Consider the following 16,160-nt stretch of genomic DNA (forward strand, 5'->3'; position numbering starts at 1 on the left):
TCCTAGTGGTTCTCAAGTGTCGTGAACTCGGGGCCCCTTTATGTTCTTAAAAGTTATTGGAGATCCCGAACTACCTTTACTCGTAGCAGTTGTGTCTGTGGGTATGTGTCCTATTAAAGCGGAAGGCCAAAGAAATTTCAAAGTATTTACTAATGCCTATAGGAATAGAAGAAATCGACATTTCATATGTTGACATAAATAACCTTTTTTTTTTTGGATGGAAAATAACTGTGTTTTCCAAAACAAAACATTGGAAACATGGCCTTGTTTTTCTGCAAATATCTCCAATTCCTGACTTGAAAGAAGACGGCTTCTCCGTTCGGCCTGTGTGTGTGCAGCCTGTGGAAGACCCCCGCGCACCCGCAGATGGAACAGTTCTGACCTTGCAGTACCCTGGGGGTCCCTGGACCACAGGAGGACCTCTCTTCTAGCCCGGGGTCTTTCAGCCTTAGTGCTGTCGACATTCGGGGCTGGACCATTCTGTGCCACGGGGCTGCCCTGTGGGCCGTAGGTCCGCCAGCTGCCTCCCCACCGCGGGACACCCGCAGCCCCGTTCTCCTACCCCCATCCAGCAGTCAAAAGTCTCCAGACATCCCCAGCTGCTCCGGGTGGAGACGCTGCCGTGTCTGGGTCCCCTCCTTCGGGAACGGGGAAGAGGAAGTGGAGGGCACATGGCTTCCTTGGAGGGTGGGGGGATTGCGCAGAGGAGGAAGGGGAGAGTGGATGTGGGCCAAGTCCCGCAGTCCGCCACTTTTCCCGATCCCTGGACGTGACTGGGGGCCCATCCGTGTGTCGGACAGCGTGGGCGGCCGCGGGAATACCGAGTGGGCACCTCAGCAACAGACGCTGATTTCTCTCGGTTCTGGGGCTGGAGTCCAAGGTCGGGTGCAGGCAAATCCGTGTGCGTGCTGCGGGGGCAGCCTGCCTGTCTCCTCACGTGGCAGAGCACGCCAGGGGATGTCTGTTCCTCTAGCGGCACCGATCCCCTCGGATTCAGGCCCCGGCCTCATGGCTTCTCTTTGTCTCTTTCTCCGTTTTTACTGAGACGTCATTGACATAGAGCGTTGCGTTCAGTTACCATCTGGGTACGTTGTGACGCGGTCGCCATGGTGAGTGCGGTTCACATCTGTCAACTCACGTCGTCACCCTTGTCCTTGCTGTGGTGAGAACGTGTAAGCTCGCTCCCAGCAGTTCCGAGCAGACAGCGCCGTCCCGGGAGCCCCGGCTGCCACGCCGTCCGTTAGAGCCCCCGCGTCTTCTAACCAAAGCTTGTGCCAGCTTCAGCCAAACCCACCTCTAACCCAGACACCGGGGTGCCGGGTTAGAGCTCCGTGTGGGTTTGGGGGACGTGAATAAGGAAGCGGCTGGCGGGGGCTTTGGAGCGGGCATGCTGGAGCCCCTGCCGCAGGGGGCGCGGGGTCTGCGTGTCATCGGGCGAGCGGTCCCGGTGGCGAGGGTGCCGGCGAGAGCTGTGGGCTTTCTGAGCCCGGCCGTGCCGCGCTGTTCCCGGCTCTCCGTGTGTTCACTGCTCACACGAAGCCGAGGGAGGGACTGAGGGGCAGTGGGGCCTGCGGTCGCCCGCAGGGAAGGGCAGAGACAGGGCCGGAGCCCATGCCGTCCCGGGACAGGGTCCCATCTCCCCTCCTCCAGCACCTTCCTTCTCAGGCACTCACCCTCGGCCTTGGAGGGGAAACTGAGGCGCAGAGAGGCACCACCCCTTACTCCGGGTCCCTCGGCTCCCACCTGGGCGTGCTTGGGGTGCAGCCGGCGGGAGGCGGTGGCTTCCCGCGTCACCGAGCCGGGCTCTGAATGCTGACTCCCTCCCCACAGGCGCTGCTGTCCCCGCAGGACTCGCAGACCCCCATGGAGGTCCCGTCTCCCCAGCCCGTGAAGCAGGAGGGCCGGACGGCCGAGGGCCTGACCCTGGACTCGCTGTGGCACCACTTTGGCCGCTTCCACCTGGGCCCGCGCCGGGTCCCCGTGAGGCGCTGGGGCTGCTGCGCGCCTTGTGCCGAGACTGGCTGTGGCCCGAGCTGCACCCCAAGGAGCAGATGCTGGAGCTGCTGGTGCTGGAGCAGCTCCCGAGTGCGCTGCCTGCTGACGTCCAGGCCTGGGTGTGCAGCCGGCGGCCCGCCGTGGGGAGGAGGCCGTGGCCCTGCTGGAGGAGCTCCGGGTGAGCACGGGGCCGGCGGGGCGGTGGGGCGCCAGCGTCCCTCACCTGACTGGAGACTGGCCTCCCCCTTGCTGCCGGGGCACAAAGGAGAGCGGGAGGCTTTGGGGCGGGTGTGCGCGTGCAGGGGGTTCCCGAGACCGCCCTCCCTCTGACTCTCACGGCAACTTTGGGGGTCTCCGGGACCGCCCTCCAGTTGCATTCAGGGGAAGGATTCAGAGCCACCCGAAAGCCGTCTCCTCGCTCACATTGGGGTTTGTCACGGCCAAAGGGTGCGGATCGGGTCGGCGGAGGAAGGAGCTGCAGGGCCCCAGCCCAGGCCCAGAGCCTCCGGCCGCCCTCTCACAGGGGCGCATGGACAGCTTTGTGGAGAGGGGCACAGCTAGGCCTGTCCGTCTACACGGTTCCTGTGGCTCCTCTGCCACAAGGCCTGAGCGGGGCAGTGTGGACGCGACCGGTGGCCCGCAAAGCTGGAAACCCTTACTCCTGGTCTGTCGCAGGAACAGCCTGCGGACCCCTGGTTTAGAGCCGCGCTGTCCGGGGAGCAGTAGTACGTGAGCCTGTATGTAGTCCTGAACGTTCCAGTAGCGTGTAGCGTGGTAGAAAGGGTGGAAAGGAACAATGGATTTAATTATTGAACGCAGTGGTGTGCGAGGCGGCTGAGCTGGGGGCCCGGGGTGTGTGCAGCCGGGGTCCCAGGCTGGGGTCACCACCCACTCAGCCAGGCAGGGATTTCCCTCGGCCCCCGGGGATCCCAGCAGCCAAGAACAGTCCTCAGAACCACGGAGGCCCGCACGCTGCCGGTGGCCACGCCAAGTGGCCGTCAGAACGACGGCAGGTCACCTGCTGGGAGCGCCCTGTCGGCACGCAGCCGTGGTCTTGTCCATCCCTGTCTCCTTTCTGGCCCGGCTCCCTCTGATGCACTGTCTCCTGCTTCCTGGGGCCCGCCTCACCCTTCCGTTGCTCCTCTCGCGGCCACTTGTCCGGGTCATTGTTCCCCGCCGCTGCACCCGTAACCCATGGCTGCAGAGCAGCACTGCGGAGCCTGTGCCGTAGAGACAACCAGATGAGCTCTCCCGGGGTTCTGGCGGCAGGAGCCAACTCCCGCCCGGAGCCTCGGGTCTGGCTGGGACCTGGCTGCGTTCCTGCTGGCCGCCCCAGGGAGGGCTCCGTCCCTGGGCCTCGCTCAGCCTCCGCTTCCAAGGCCACGTCCTTTCCTGACCTCGACTCTTCTCGTGACGCTGGGGCTGTCCCCACACATCAGCATCCTCTGCTTGGGGAGCAGGGCCCGTTGCGTCTGCCATGGACGCAGGTGGGTGCCCGAGGAGTCGGAAACGGTGTGGAAAGTGTGTCAGAGTCTCACCGAGTCGTGGTTCCCGGGGATGCTCTGACAGCTGTTTTTTTTTTTCCCCCCTGGCTTTCTATTCCTGATCATTTCCTCCCCCATGGATCACATCACTCCACATAACAAATTTGGTTCACTGTTTTCTTCTGATTTCTAGTTAACAACATGCTAACACCACAAAGTCATCCGCAGTTTGGTGGGGAGTTTAGCCAAGGCCCATACAAAAGAGCTTTAAGAAGCCGCAGGAGAAATCTAGGTACTTCTCCTGCCTCAGCAGGTGAAGGTGAAGACGCACTTTACCTGAGTGAAAGGCCATTAAGTAACCGGGGCGCTCATACCCTTCCAGCTATTTTTCGCCTCCTAGAGAGGCAGTACATCCTTCTCCCCTCTGCTAAGAGAGCAGCCTCGGGCGGGGAGCCAGCCAGAGCGTCGCTGGACGGGGTGATGCTGTTCTGTGGGGTCACGCCACACCGTCCCTGGCCCCTGGATGCTGCTTCCCCGTTGCTGTGGGACGGACAGCTGTTTAAAGCAAAGGCGTGAAGAGCGACGGTCGCCTGGGCATCAGGCCTTTGCCCTCAGACTGTGACAGGGGGACCCAGAAAGCTGGAGTCTGGGAAATGCCTCCGGGACGAGGGTGTTTATGGGGCCGGGGTCCTCCGTGTGTGGGCAGAGCCTTCCCTGGTGCGGCCCCAGACCCGGCTGCCAGGGCCCCCAGGAGCTCCAAAGAGCCCGGCTCCCGGGCCTCCCTCAGGCGCGGAGCTCACTGTTACCGGCTGCAGGGGCCACGGCCTCAGTGGGCTGCTTTCGTTTAAGATTTTATTTAGGAAAGCGGGCGTGCAAGTGAGGGGAGGGGCAGAGGGAGAGGGAGAAGCGGGCTCCCGGCTGAGCAGGGATCCTGATGGACAGACGGACGGACAGAGGGGCGGACGAGGAGGGATTCCATCCCAGAAGCCCGGGATCGTGACCTGAGCACACGCTCAGCTGTTGAGCCAGCCAGGTGCTTGGCTTCCGTGTACTTTTAACTTTTTGGGGGTGGGGGGGGGGTCCAGTTCCCTGCGGAGTCAGGACAGGGACCTGTGCCGGCACTGCAGGGCCCCGCGGGCCGCCAGCGTGCGGTGCGTCTCCTGGGGAAACCCAAGAGGAGCTCCGTGTGCAGCTGTGGCTTCGCTCCGCGCCATGCCTTCGAGGCTGACGCGTGTGGTCGTGTGTGTCGGGGGGTGGTCCCTTTCTCGCGCCGAGTGGAATCCCGCGGTGGGGACACACCAGCTTCTCTGTCCCTCCCCCGCTCAAGGACCCAGAGGTGGTCTCCAGTGCTGGGTGGTTTTGAATGCAGCTGCCGTAAGGGCCGAGCCGTGCGTGTCCGCGTGGGCACGGGTGCTCTTTGTCCGAGTGGTGGCCGAGCGCGAGGGCTGGGTTTCGCGGAGGGTGTGTGTGGTTCTAGAAGCAGCCTCCCAGCTGCTTCCCGAGGTGGTGGTGGCACTTGGCGTGGCCGCCGGCAGCGTGCGGGCCTCCGTGGTTCTGAGGACTGTTCTTGGCTGCTGGGATCCCCAGGGGCCTAGGGAAATCCCTGCCCGGCCGAGCCGGCCTCGTGGAAATCCTTCAGTGGCGCATGTGGCAGTGACTAGAGCGTGGGTCCTCGAGCAGGGGCCGTGTCTGTCCCGTTCACGGCTGTGTCCCTGGTGCCTTCAGTTCTGTACGTGGTGGGTGCTCGGAAGGGGCTTGCCGGGGAGCGGTGAGTGACCCCCCCAGGCCGCCTCTGTTGGGTGCAGGTGGGCAGTGCGCAGTGCCAGTCGCATCTGCGGAGCGAGGGCCTGGTCCAAGCCGCAGGTGAGGGGCGACGGCCGGGGCGGGACTGAACTGGCTGTGCCCAGTCCCCCGCGTCCGGTCGCCGGCACACAATAGCCAGGGGTCCGCCCCGGCCAGCCCAGGAAACCCAAAGGAAAGCGGGCGGGCGGGGGGCGGGAGAGCCTGGGCTTCGGTCAGTCACAACAGGAAACGCCCGCTGTCCTGGGCCTCCGGGGTCAGCGCTCAGGGAGTCCTGGGGCTGCGGAGGAAGAGAGCGGGGACAGCCAGTAGGGGAGAGGCTGGCGGGGCCCGCGTGCAGGAGGGCAGGCCAGCTGCGGCCCGGAGAGTTGAAATCGGGCCACAGGGCTTGCTGAGCCCGTGCATCTTGGGCCAGAGGGTGAAGCTTCGGGAGAAAGACCCCCCACCATGGCCTGCGTGACCCTGTGGCCAGGCCTCCTGCCTTCGCTCCCCGCACCCCTGACCTGGTGGACCTGCGGGGTGGGAAGTGCAGACTTGAACCCAAGTGTCCTTGCTGCCCCAGGCGAGCAGTGCTGGCCACTGGGCAGCTCCGTGTGTGGCGCTCAGGGGTTCCCCGAGGACCCCTTGCCCTGATACCACCTGCAGGTTGGGGGCTCCCCGGGGCCAGCCTGGGTTCAGTAATTCCTGAGAAGGATTCAGGACTTGACAAGAGCTGGGGTGCTCCCGCTTCCGACTCGTTTCAGTGAAAAGACGAGAAACCCTCAGGGCTGGGTCCAGGAGAGCTGCTGTCCCGGGGGTGCCGTGGGGACAGCACTGTGCTGATGAGGGAGGCTCCCAAGCTTGGTGTCCAGGCTTTCTACTGGGGGTCAACTGTACAGCCTCAAGGCCGACGCTAGTCTCCAGCCCTCTGGAGGCTAAGAGGCCCCCAAGAAACCCGCTGTTAGCCCAGCCTGCCTGTCTCCACCCAGCCCTGAGGGGTCAGTACCGCACAGTGTTACCCTGTCTCCCGGGTGATGGCACGCGATCCAGAGAAGTCAGCAACTGGCCGGAGGTCACGGGGCTAGTTAGGGGACAGTGGGAGGAGTGGAACCTACAGGCCCTGGCTCTAGATTCTGCTTCTAAGCCTGCTGTACCCAGAGACGGAGTCCCCAGTGCCTGGTCCAGGGCCCGAGCCTCATCCCCACGGCCCTTCTGCCTGGGTGTCTTGCTCTGTGCACAGTCTAGCATCCCATGCCTGGGACCCCCAACCAGAGAGCCCCAGGCCATCCAGAGGACGTGTGCCCTAGAATCACCAGGAGAGCCTGCTGGCGGTGCGGCTGCCTGGATGGTGCCCGAGGGTGGGCCGGCGCAGCTGCAGCAGAAGCGGGCAGGGGCGGCACCTGGCCCGTGTCCTGCTCCCAGGCAGCTGTGCCGTGCTGGTCCAGGTAAGGACCTGGGGTGAGACCGAGCGCCACTTCAGCCCCTCCGCCCTGACCCCAGGGTGGGAGGTAACATGCTCAGGGTCCCACACGCAGGTCTGTGGCCGGAGGCACCTAGGGACCTAGTCAGCCTCATGCCGGACCCGACTCTACACCTCGGTACCCGCTTAACGTGACCCCGTTCTTCGGGAACCGTTTCTTCATCAGAGCAGAGGCAGACGGTTTGACCCTTACCCTTTGCGCCACCCGTCGCTCACTTGCTGGGTGCCTACTGAGAAGAGGCACCGGGAATCGCAGCCCAGCCCTCTTCCATGGTGGCGGGAATGGGCCACGCGACAGGTCTGGCAGTGCCTGTGAAGGTTAAACACCGGCCGCCCTGTGAGCCCACAGTCCCCACCGGGCATAGGAGCCCACGAACATCTGTCCCTGATGCGAGTGGCGCGGCGGCCGGGCGGCAGGCTCTGTAATGGGCAAGCCGTGGAAGTGCCCCAGGCGCCCGCTGGGGTGGAGACGCGGCGCGGTCCAGCCTCGCGCGGACGCTGCTCAGCCACACACGCCCGCTGGAGTGGCCGTCCGAGACGCGACGCGGAAGCGGGGGGGAGCCTGTGAGAAGGGGCTGTAGATGGCAAGATTCCGTTAATGCAGCTTCCAGAACAGGAAACAGCCTGCGGGTTCCCTGGGGCTGGGGCAGGGAACCTGAGCGACTGCTACTAGGTCTGCGGTTTAGTTTGCGGGAGATGAACGTATCCTAGAACCGGGGTGGTCGTACGCCGTGAATGCGCTAAGGCCACAGGATTGTATTCTCAGTGGGTGAATCTGCAGGTGAGTCACGCCTCGCGGCGGTTGTTAAAAGGACTGGCACCAGGATACACAGAAGGCAGGCGGGCCAGGCCCTCCCTCCCGGAGCCCGGCTCTGTGGGAGCCGATGGGCAGCAGAGGCATAGAAGTGCCGGCGGCGGTTCAGGTGGCTGTCGGGGCGCCTCTTGAGCGTTTCAGGACCAGCTGGTACCAGCTCCAGACAAACTTTTCAAAACTTGAAGAAGGTGTACCTCCCGGCTCCTTCTGCGGGCCGGACCAGATGCCGCGAGAAAGAGAACTGTTGGCCGGCGCCCTCAATCCCAAATAATGGCACCGCATGAAAGACCCCCCACCCCCTGCCAAGAACAAGGGTGCCTGTGTGCTTTGTGGTTCTATGTATGAAGTTTCTAGAACATGAAAACAGCTCTGCAGCGACGGGAAGCGTGCATCGGGGTTCGCTGATCCGCGCTGTGGAGAGGCGCAAGGAAACTTCCAGGGGCTGATGCGCTTGCCGTCTCGGTACTGGTGGCAGTTGTGGGAGCGTCTGCATGTTGGAACTCACAGGATCCTGTGCTTTAAATATATGCGTTCTTTTAATCTTTTGTTTTTTAAAGATTTTATTTATTTGATAGAAACACAGTGAGAGAGGGAACACAAGCAGAGGGAATGGGAGAGGGAGAAGCAGGCTTCCCACCAAGCAGGCAGCCCAGTGTGGGACTCAATCCCAGGACCCTGGGATCATGACCTGAGCCAAAGGCAGACTCTTAATGACTGAGCCATCCAGGCATCCCTAAACATATGCATTTGTAATGTGTATCCGTATAACCTCCATGTTGAATAGTGTGGTGTGACAGGTAGCAGGGTAGGGACCGTTCTTAAGTCACAGAGGCTAATAAACGTTTGTGTGGTAACAGCAGTGGGGGCTCAGTCAAGTCTTGAAGGACATGTCGGAGGTAGACAGGGAGAGGGAGTCCTCTGGGAGAGGGAGAAGAATATGTCGAAGAGTGGAGGTTTGAGAGAAACTGGCATGCTCGGGGGATCATTAGTTTTCTACTGTGGACTTCCGGGAAGGGACCTGGCCGGGGGTGGGGCTGGAGGAGGGGGTGGCAGGGCACGCTGGCCTGTGGGCCACAGCAGAAACAAGTAGCAGGTCGGCACCTTGTGGCACCATAACAGCCTGAGCCGCACGAGTGGTCAGGAATCCGCTTACAGCCTGCTGGAGCAAAGAGGTGACCACGCAAAGTATTCATCCTGCCGCCACCAGACAACGTGGGCGTTCACAAGGTCCCAGACGATGCATGTTTGGGAAAAGCTCCGGAAGCCCCCTGCAGAGTCGTCTTGCTAGCTGATAGAATTTTAGGCATCACTGACTTCCACCCTAAGTGTTGCATTTGAAAGAAGTAAATATGAGAAGGAGGTTGGGTGTGTGGAACTCAGGAGTCAGCTCTCCTTTATTGGCACCAAGATTCTGATCTGTTCTTTGGGGACAGGGGCTTAAGAACAATGACAATAGCATAAAGACACCTAGAATAGTTTGAAACATTTTCAGTAACCTTTGGTGTTCCTGCCGGCACTGTCTGCTCAGAAGTGATCTACCATTTGATCAGGGGAAAGTTCCATTCCTGAGCTTTATTTTTTCCCTGAGTTAGAGATCGCGTATGTGTTTTTTTGTGTGTAAGTCAGGAGTTTGCACTTTATCCAGAGGGCGGGAATTGTGAAGCTCAGGTAGGATTTAAAGCTGCTGTATCAGTTGTCCTTTGCTGCGTAACAAATCACCCCAAACTTAGAGGCTTGCACACAACAAGCGCTTGTTGTCTCACAGTTTCTGTGGGTCAGGAATTTGGGGCAGATCTGACTCCGGGACTCATGAGGGGGTTAGCTGGGGGCTGGAGGATCTGCTCCCCAGACGGTCCCTCACCTGGTAACCAGCAAGAGGCCTGGTGGCCGGCTTCCCCCAGAGCACGTGGTAGGGCTTCATGACTGAATGTAGTGGGGTTCGAAGGGGAGAAAAATTAGAGCCTGTCGCTGTGGTTTCTCATTTCTGAGTGTGGTATCCCTCATTTCAGGGACCAGCAGTCAGGGCACCTCAGGATGTGACAGAAGGCTCTGGGGTGAGCGCTGGAAAGGATGATGTTGGGATAATGCCCTTAGGTGAGTAGCTCACCCCTCCCCCACCCTGAGGGGGGTCCCCCTTCTGCTCATCATTCATTTTCTCAGTGAACATTCCTGGTGTCCCTGCCACGGGCCAGGCCCTGAGCTGGGCACCCGGGCTGGAGATGGGTCAGACACGCCCTCACAGAGGGCACGGCGTGGTCTGACGGGATAGCGGGTGCCTAACCACGTGTCCCAGCTGTGGGTGTGTGCCGGACGCCATGCTGCCAGCTCTCTTGCTGCCTGTGTGGCCACGTGGGACGGTCCCCCAGTACATCAGCAATTTTTTCCTCAAGAAAAGTCCACAGTTTGGGTTTTTATGACAGGCCTGATTTTCAAACGTTTTTCACATTTTTAAGCACACTGCAGTGCACCAAGCCGACACCACCTCTGGCTGGCCTGCTGGGTGCACTGCGCCCTCTGGGAGCCCGTGCCCGGCAGACTGGAAACCCGAGTCCAAGCAGCTCAAGCAGCGTGCCTGAGGCCACACAGCAAGTCAGGGCCAGAGCCGGGTTGGGGACGGTGGCTTCTGCCGCTGACAGGAGGTGTCTCTGCACCCAGGAGAGGCGGCCAGGATGCCAGGGCGTGGGAGCTGGCGGCTGGCGTGGAGGAAGTGTGTGGGTGGGAGCAGGAGCTTCACCTTTGCTGTTGCACTGGGGTCGTTTTTGTAAACTGGATCGTGAGCTGGAGCTTATCCCCCCAGAACTCCATAGAGCAGTTTAAAAACCTGGAGAAAGGAAATGTGAGGTTCATCTGTCCCCCGACTTACCCGCCCATCCGTTTCCCCAGATCCCCACTCAGACGCCACGCATCACACATCGTGTGGCCAGCCTGCCTACTCGTTCACGCCTGTCTCCCCACTGTCCCCTCTCCTCCATCCACCCCCACCCCCCCACCTGCTGTCCCTCCCTCCCTCTCTCCATTGTCCATGTTACTTCATTTTTTAAGTTTTTTTTTTTAATTTGACAGACAGAGATCACAAGTAGGCAGAGAGGCAGGCAGAGAGAGAGAGGAGGAAGCAGGCTCCCTGCTGAGCCGAGAGCCTGATGCGGGGCTCGATCCCAGGACCCTGGGATCATGACCTGAGCTGAAGGCAGAGGCTTTAACCCACTGAGCCACCCAGGCACCCCTCCATCTGTTACTTTAAACCAGGAACTTTATAGAAAAAAATTTTTTTTAAAATTTTATTTATTTGACAGAGATAGGGAAAGAGGGAAGCGGGAGAGGGAGAAGCAGACTCCCCACTGAGCAGGGAGCCGGATGCAGGGCTCCATCCCATGACCCTGGATCATGACCTGAGCTGAAGGCAGACACCTAGTGACTGAGCCACCCAGGCGCCCCAGGAATCTTTTTTAAAAAGGTTTTAGTGAAAGACAGAGCATGGGTGGGCAGGGGGAGAAGCAGACTCCCGGCTGAGCAGGTACCCCGCCCCCAATGGGGGGCTCAGTCCTAGGATCTGAGGTCATGACCCAAGGGGAAGGCGGATGCTTAAAGGACTGAGCCACCATGGCGCCCCACCGTCCATCCATCTGTTCCCCCCACCCCTGTCCACCAGTCCGTCCGTCTGCCCGCCCCCTCCCCCCCCAGCCCCTGCACCATCCACCCACTGACGCTCCTGGACACGCCGCTCATCTGCATCCCCATTAGTTCTCCTCCCGCTCAGCCGTGCCCGCGCGCCGCCTCCGTTTGTTAGGCACTGACTGCACTGTGCGGGGTCCCCGCGACCCATCAGCCCTTCTTCCGCCCCCATGGTTTCCTGGCATTAAGCTTTGCTCTGGCAGGGCCCTTCCTGACTGACACAGGCCCGACCCCCCCCCCCCCCCCCCGCCCCCTGTGCCCTGCACCACCCCGCCCTCACTCTGTGCCTTTCCCCGGCAGGAGATGCGGCCCCCGGGGTGGAGGTGCTGGCGACGGGGGACGCCCAGGCCACGTGTCCCTACAAGCAGGAGCCGGGCAGCCCTCCACTGGCTCCCGCGGCGCCGCCTGCGCCCGGCCTATCCCCCTTCCTGGCGGTGGCGGCGGCCCCGGGCACCACCTCCTGCCCCGAGTGCGGCAAGGCCGCCCTGAAGCCCGCGCACCTGCTGCGCCACCGGCAGAGCCGCTCGGCCGAGAAGCCGCACGCCTGCCCCGAGTGCGGCAAGGCCTTCTGGCGCGAGCACCTGGTGCGCCACCGCAAGACGCACTCGGGGGCGGCCGTTCGCCTGCTGGCAGTGCGGCAAGGGCTTCGGGCGCCGCGAGCACGTGCTGCGCCACCAGCGCATCCACGGCCGCGCGGCGGGCGGCGAGGGCGCGGGCGCGTGCGCGGCAGCGGGCCCCGGCGGCGGGGGCCCCTTCCCGGCCTGGCCGCTGGGGTAGCAGCCGCCGCGCCCGCCGCCGGCCCCTCCCGGCCCGCAGCCCCCTGCTCCTGCGCCGGCTCCAGTCGGAACCTTTGTTTCTTCGGCTCCTTCTGTCCCGGGCCACACGGCCCTATCCGGTTGTCACGGCCTGCCAGGCCGTCCCACTCCGTGCAGGTGCGCCCGCGAGCCCGCCGCCCCCGTCCTCTCCACCTGCCGTGCGGGGCCCAGCGGGGCCGGCCGGAGCCCAGGAGAGGAGCGCGGGGCAGGGGCCGAGCGCGGGCCCCGATCCAGAGGAGGCTGGAGGAAGGAGACGTCTTGGCCCTAGGGGACCCCTCCCCACCCGAAGGGGTGGTTCTGACAGGATGGACTGGGCTCTGCTCGTGGGCTCCTTGGGCTCGCCCCTCTCTGCAGACGGGAGGGCGCGTGATGGACAGCGATGCCCGCTCCGGGGAAGCACCGCGGAGACCACAGTTCACCAGCATCTGGAGAGTAACAAAGTTACTGATGAGAGGTGCCCACGCAGTCCCGGGTTCTGTGTAGGCGGGCCTCGCCTCCCACGCCCGTGTCCTGGCGGGACCTTGGCCACCAGTTCCTCTCCTTGAGCCTGGAGAGGAGCCTCAGAGGTGGGTTTCATCCAGCCCCCTGGGGGGCCAGGAGCAGGTGTCTTCACTGTGTCCTTAGAGCCAGAACGGTGCTCAGTGGAGGGGCTGGCTTGGCGACAGACCCACTTGGGTTCTAATCTCAGCCTGTGGCTTCTTGGCTGCTGGAGCTTTCATACCCGCTCTGGGTGTCGGTGTCCACATCTGTAAACAGCAGTGGTCCCTACGTCCACTGCCGGAGTCTTCCTTGGGGGAGGTACCCATTCGTGGGGGCCGCCAAATACCAGATCAGTAAGTCTTGGGGAACCGGTTTTGTCAAGAGAGGGATCCAGTATTCAGTGAGGATGGGGCATGAGGCTGGGGGCCGCTGGTCCGGGACCCTGCAGAGGGGAGGTCGCGGGAGTGGCTTACTGTGGAGTGCAGACCCTGGCCTGCTTCATCAGCTCCTGCAGCCCCCACCTGCCTTGTGCTCTGTTCAGCACATTCCTGGGGGTCACGCCCTGCTGTTCCGTCTTCAGGAAGGTGCTGCTGCACCTGACCCGTAAGACCCCGGCCACAGTCCAGGCCCTGGCCGCAAGGGGGTCTGGGAGGGCACGAGCTGGACCGTCAGGCGTCTGCAGCTGGAGGCTGGCTCCCCCTTCCAGCAGCCGTGAGGCAGGACAGTGCCCAGACCCTGAGGGAGGCTGGGATGGCGTGTGTCTGCCAGGGTGCCCTGGAGCAGCCCCAAGGTTGCAACACCCGCCCTGTGTGACAGGTGGGAAGGGCGGGTTGGAGGTGCCGTGGGGCAGGGAACGCAGACTTCTGGCTTGCCCTGTGTGAGCTCCCACACGCGCCCTGGTCACAACACCGTGTCCCCGCGCCCACGGCCGACAGAGGGAACTGGCTTGAGAAGCCACATCTGCTGCTGCAGGACCTCGGGGGACGGGGGGGGGTTGTCTGAGGATGGGGCTCCGTGACAACAAGACAAGGCGCTCCTGGCTGTGGGCCAGGCCCTCGGTCAGGCGCGGAAATCCTCCGTCTGGTTTATTGCCATAGTGCAGCAAGCCTGTCCCCAGCACACAGATGGGGGAAACGGAGGCATGGGAAGGGTGAGTGGCTGCGACCCCGCTGGCCCGGCACTGGCCCGTCGTGCAGGGATCACGGGGACTCCGGCTCCCGCCTCGCTCGGGGCTCCCCGCCTCTGCCACCCGAGCAAGCCCGGCTTTGGCTGGGGAGGTTCCGCCCCTTCCGACAAGCTCCCCGGAGCCTGATTTCCCCGAGGAAGCCCCTTGACGCACGCCGCCTCCGTCAGTGTGGACTGCTGCTGAGGGCGTCCCTCAGTTGGGACGCAGAGTCGTCGTGTGCCACGCTCGTGGCTCCGGTGGCGGAGCCCAGACGCAGCTGGGGAGATGCGGGCACCGGCACTCAGGTGCTCGTCCCCCCGGTGCCCGCCAGGGGGCACGTCCCGCCGGCCAGCGTTTACTCCCATGAAGGGCCGAGTCCCCCTCGGAGACGGCAGAAGGACCTCCCCAGGCCAGTAGGAAGCTTGGTGCCAGCTGGTGGGGGTGCGGAGTGCTGCTGACAGGACCCCCAGCGGCCCCCCGCCCGCCCCCAGACTCACAGGGGCCACAGGTGTCTGTCTCCGTGTTGCTTGGGTGGCAGCTGGTGGGGGCGACCTAAATGTCCATCCACAGAGAGTGGGGGAGGGGGGGTGCACCGACATTGCCCGGGAGACGCCCCGAACTCAGAAATAAGAACATCCAACGGAGCCTCCTTAGAAATCACGCAGGGCATTAAAGTCGTGTCCGAGGGTCGTCTTGTGATGAAGCTGCGTCTGGGCCACGACTGTCTGGACGTCGCCGGTTAGCTCTCTCACCAAGGTCGAGGTTAACGTGCCCAAAGCTGGATCGTGTGACCAGTTTTGGTCACTCTGATGGACGGGACAGCCCCAGGTGTTAGGGTTCACTATCCTGCGGGTCATTAGCCAATGTGGACGCAGCGGCCACGCTCTCCCACCGGCCGCCGGTCCTGGTTCTCGCACTCCTCTTCCCAGCGAGGTCCGGCCTTCTGCTGGCGGCCACGGGTGAGCTAAACAAAACAGCTCTGCACAGACCAGCAGTGATGGGGAGGCAGGGAGGGAATGGCGGCTGCGGACTCCGGACGGGAGGAGAAGCGAGCAGGTAAAAGCCGCGCCACTGTGATGAGGCCACGGACCTCAGAGTCCCCTGTGACAGGCCCCCTCCGCAGTCATGTCTCCATCCACCAGCACCGCTGACCAGGAGGTCTGAGTTGTGCTTCTGGAGGCTGGGCCTCGACTTCTCTGCTTCCTTCTTCAGCGACGAGGAGTGAGACTGTGGCCCGTTGCGGTCCCTGTGGGAACTTGCTTGTGGCCAGAGGCTCTGGGTGGCCACGTGCGGGTTTCCCTCCTGCTTCATTGATCTCTTGGGGTCCTGGCACAGCAGCTCTGTGGGGAACCCAGCAGGGGTGAGTCGGTTTCTCCCAGGGCTCCCTCCAGCTGCTGCCTCCTTGCCCTTCCCATGTCCCCAGTTAAAGGGAGTCAGCCATCAGGGGCGAACCCCAAGTCTGTACTTGCTTGTGAGGAGGGGAACCACAGGAGTGCCAGGTCACACCCCAAGGCTGCTCCCTCATCTTCGTCACCCCCTGCTTCAAACCCTCACGGCTCCCGGGGACAGCAGGAATGGCAGTGAGCTCTCCGTAAGCAAAACCAATGCAGGACGAGGGGCCCGTTCCCAGACGAGCTGGGGCCTTACCGCACGGCAGTGCCAGGGTTCCGAGAGTGATCCCGCACCGTGGAGTTGGGCACCGTGTGGGGCGCAGGTTCGAGGCCAGCACCACTTCCTTCTGCCATGTTTTCTTAGCGAGCAAGCTACAAGGCAGGCCCGCATCCCGGGGTGGGGAGAAAGCCCCCACGTCCTGCTGAGTTCGTCCCAGAGTCCCATGGCCAAGGGTTTGGATGTGGGGAGAGGTGGGGCCCCTCAGGGCAACCCCTCCTGTAAATAATCCTCCTTTACTCAGGAATCTTTAATGAACACCCCCTGTGGCCAGGCCGGTACAGAGTGGCCCTTGGAAAGAGCAGTGAACCAGAATGAGTCCCTGCCCAGCCGAGCAGACACTAACGGTCCCGGACATGTTTGGGGGCAGACAGTGGAGACTGGAGAGTCGGGAAGGTCCGAAGAAGGGCTTGGGTGAGGCCTGGGGAAGCCTGGACAGGAGAGGGAGCAGCCAGATGCCAGGCCCTGGGGCAGAGCGGGCCTGGTGCTGGGAGGAGCTGGTGCCGCTGGAGCGAGGAGGGAGGGGAAGAGGAGTCATGAACGTCTGGGCGGAAGTGAGAGGTTAGTTATATTTTCAGCATGCTGGGAAGCCCCTGGAAGGTTTGGGGCAGGCACTGCATTATCCCGTTTGTATTTTATTTTATTTTTTTTTTTTAATTTTTATTCATTTAACAGAGAGAGAGATCACAAGTAGGCAGAGAGGCAGGCAGAGAGAGAGAGGGAAGCAGGCTCCCCGCTGAGCAGAGAGCCCGACGCGGGGCTCGATCCCAGGACCCTGAGATCATGACCTGAGCCGAAGGCAGCAGCT

General features: G+C 62.6%; 1 protein-coding gene across 1 annotated transcript; it reads left to right on the forward strand.

Annotated features, from left to right (window-relative positions):
• Positions 1 to 314: 314 nt before the first annotated feature.
• Positions 315 to 15,985, forward strand: LOC111139548 (zinc finger protein 444). Its single transcript, XM_022491856.1, is given in 6 exon segments — positions 315 to 1,963; positions 1,966 to 2,130; positions 2,133 to 2,173; positions 9,562 to 9,646; positions 11,525 to 11,834; positions 11,836 to 15,985. Coding segments are annotated over 6 exon segments (921 nt in total). The 5' UTR covers positions 315 to 1,809; the 3' UTR covers positions 12,002 to 15,985.
• The last annotated feature ends 175 nt before the right edge of the window (positions 15,986 to 16,160 follow it).

The sequence above is a fragment of the Enhydra lutris genome, unplaced genomic scaffold, assembly GCF_002288905.1.
Source record: "Enhydra lutris kenyoni isolate GAN:26980312 unplaced genomic scaffold, ASM228890v2 scaffoldscaffold111, whole genome shotgun sequence".
NCBI lineage: Eukaryota > Metazoa > Chordata > Mammalia > Carnivora > Mustelidae > Enhydra > Enhydra lutris.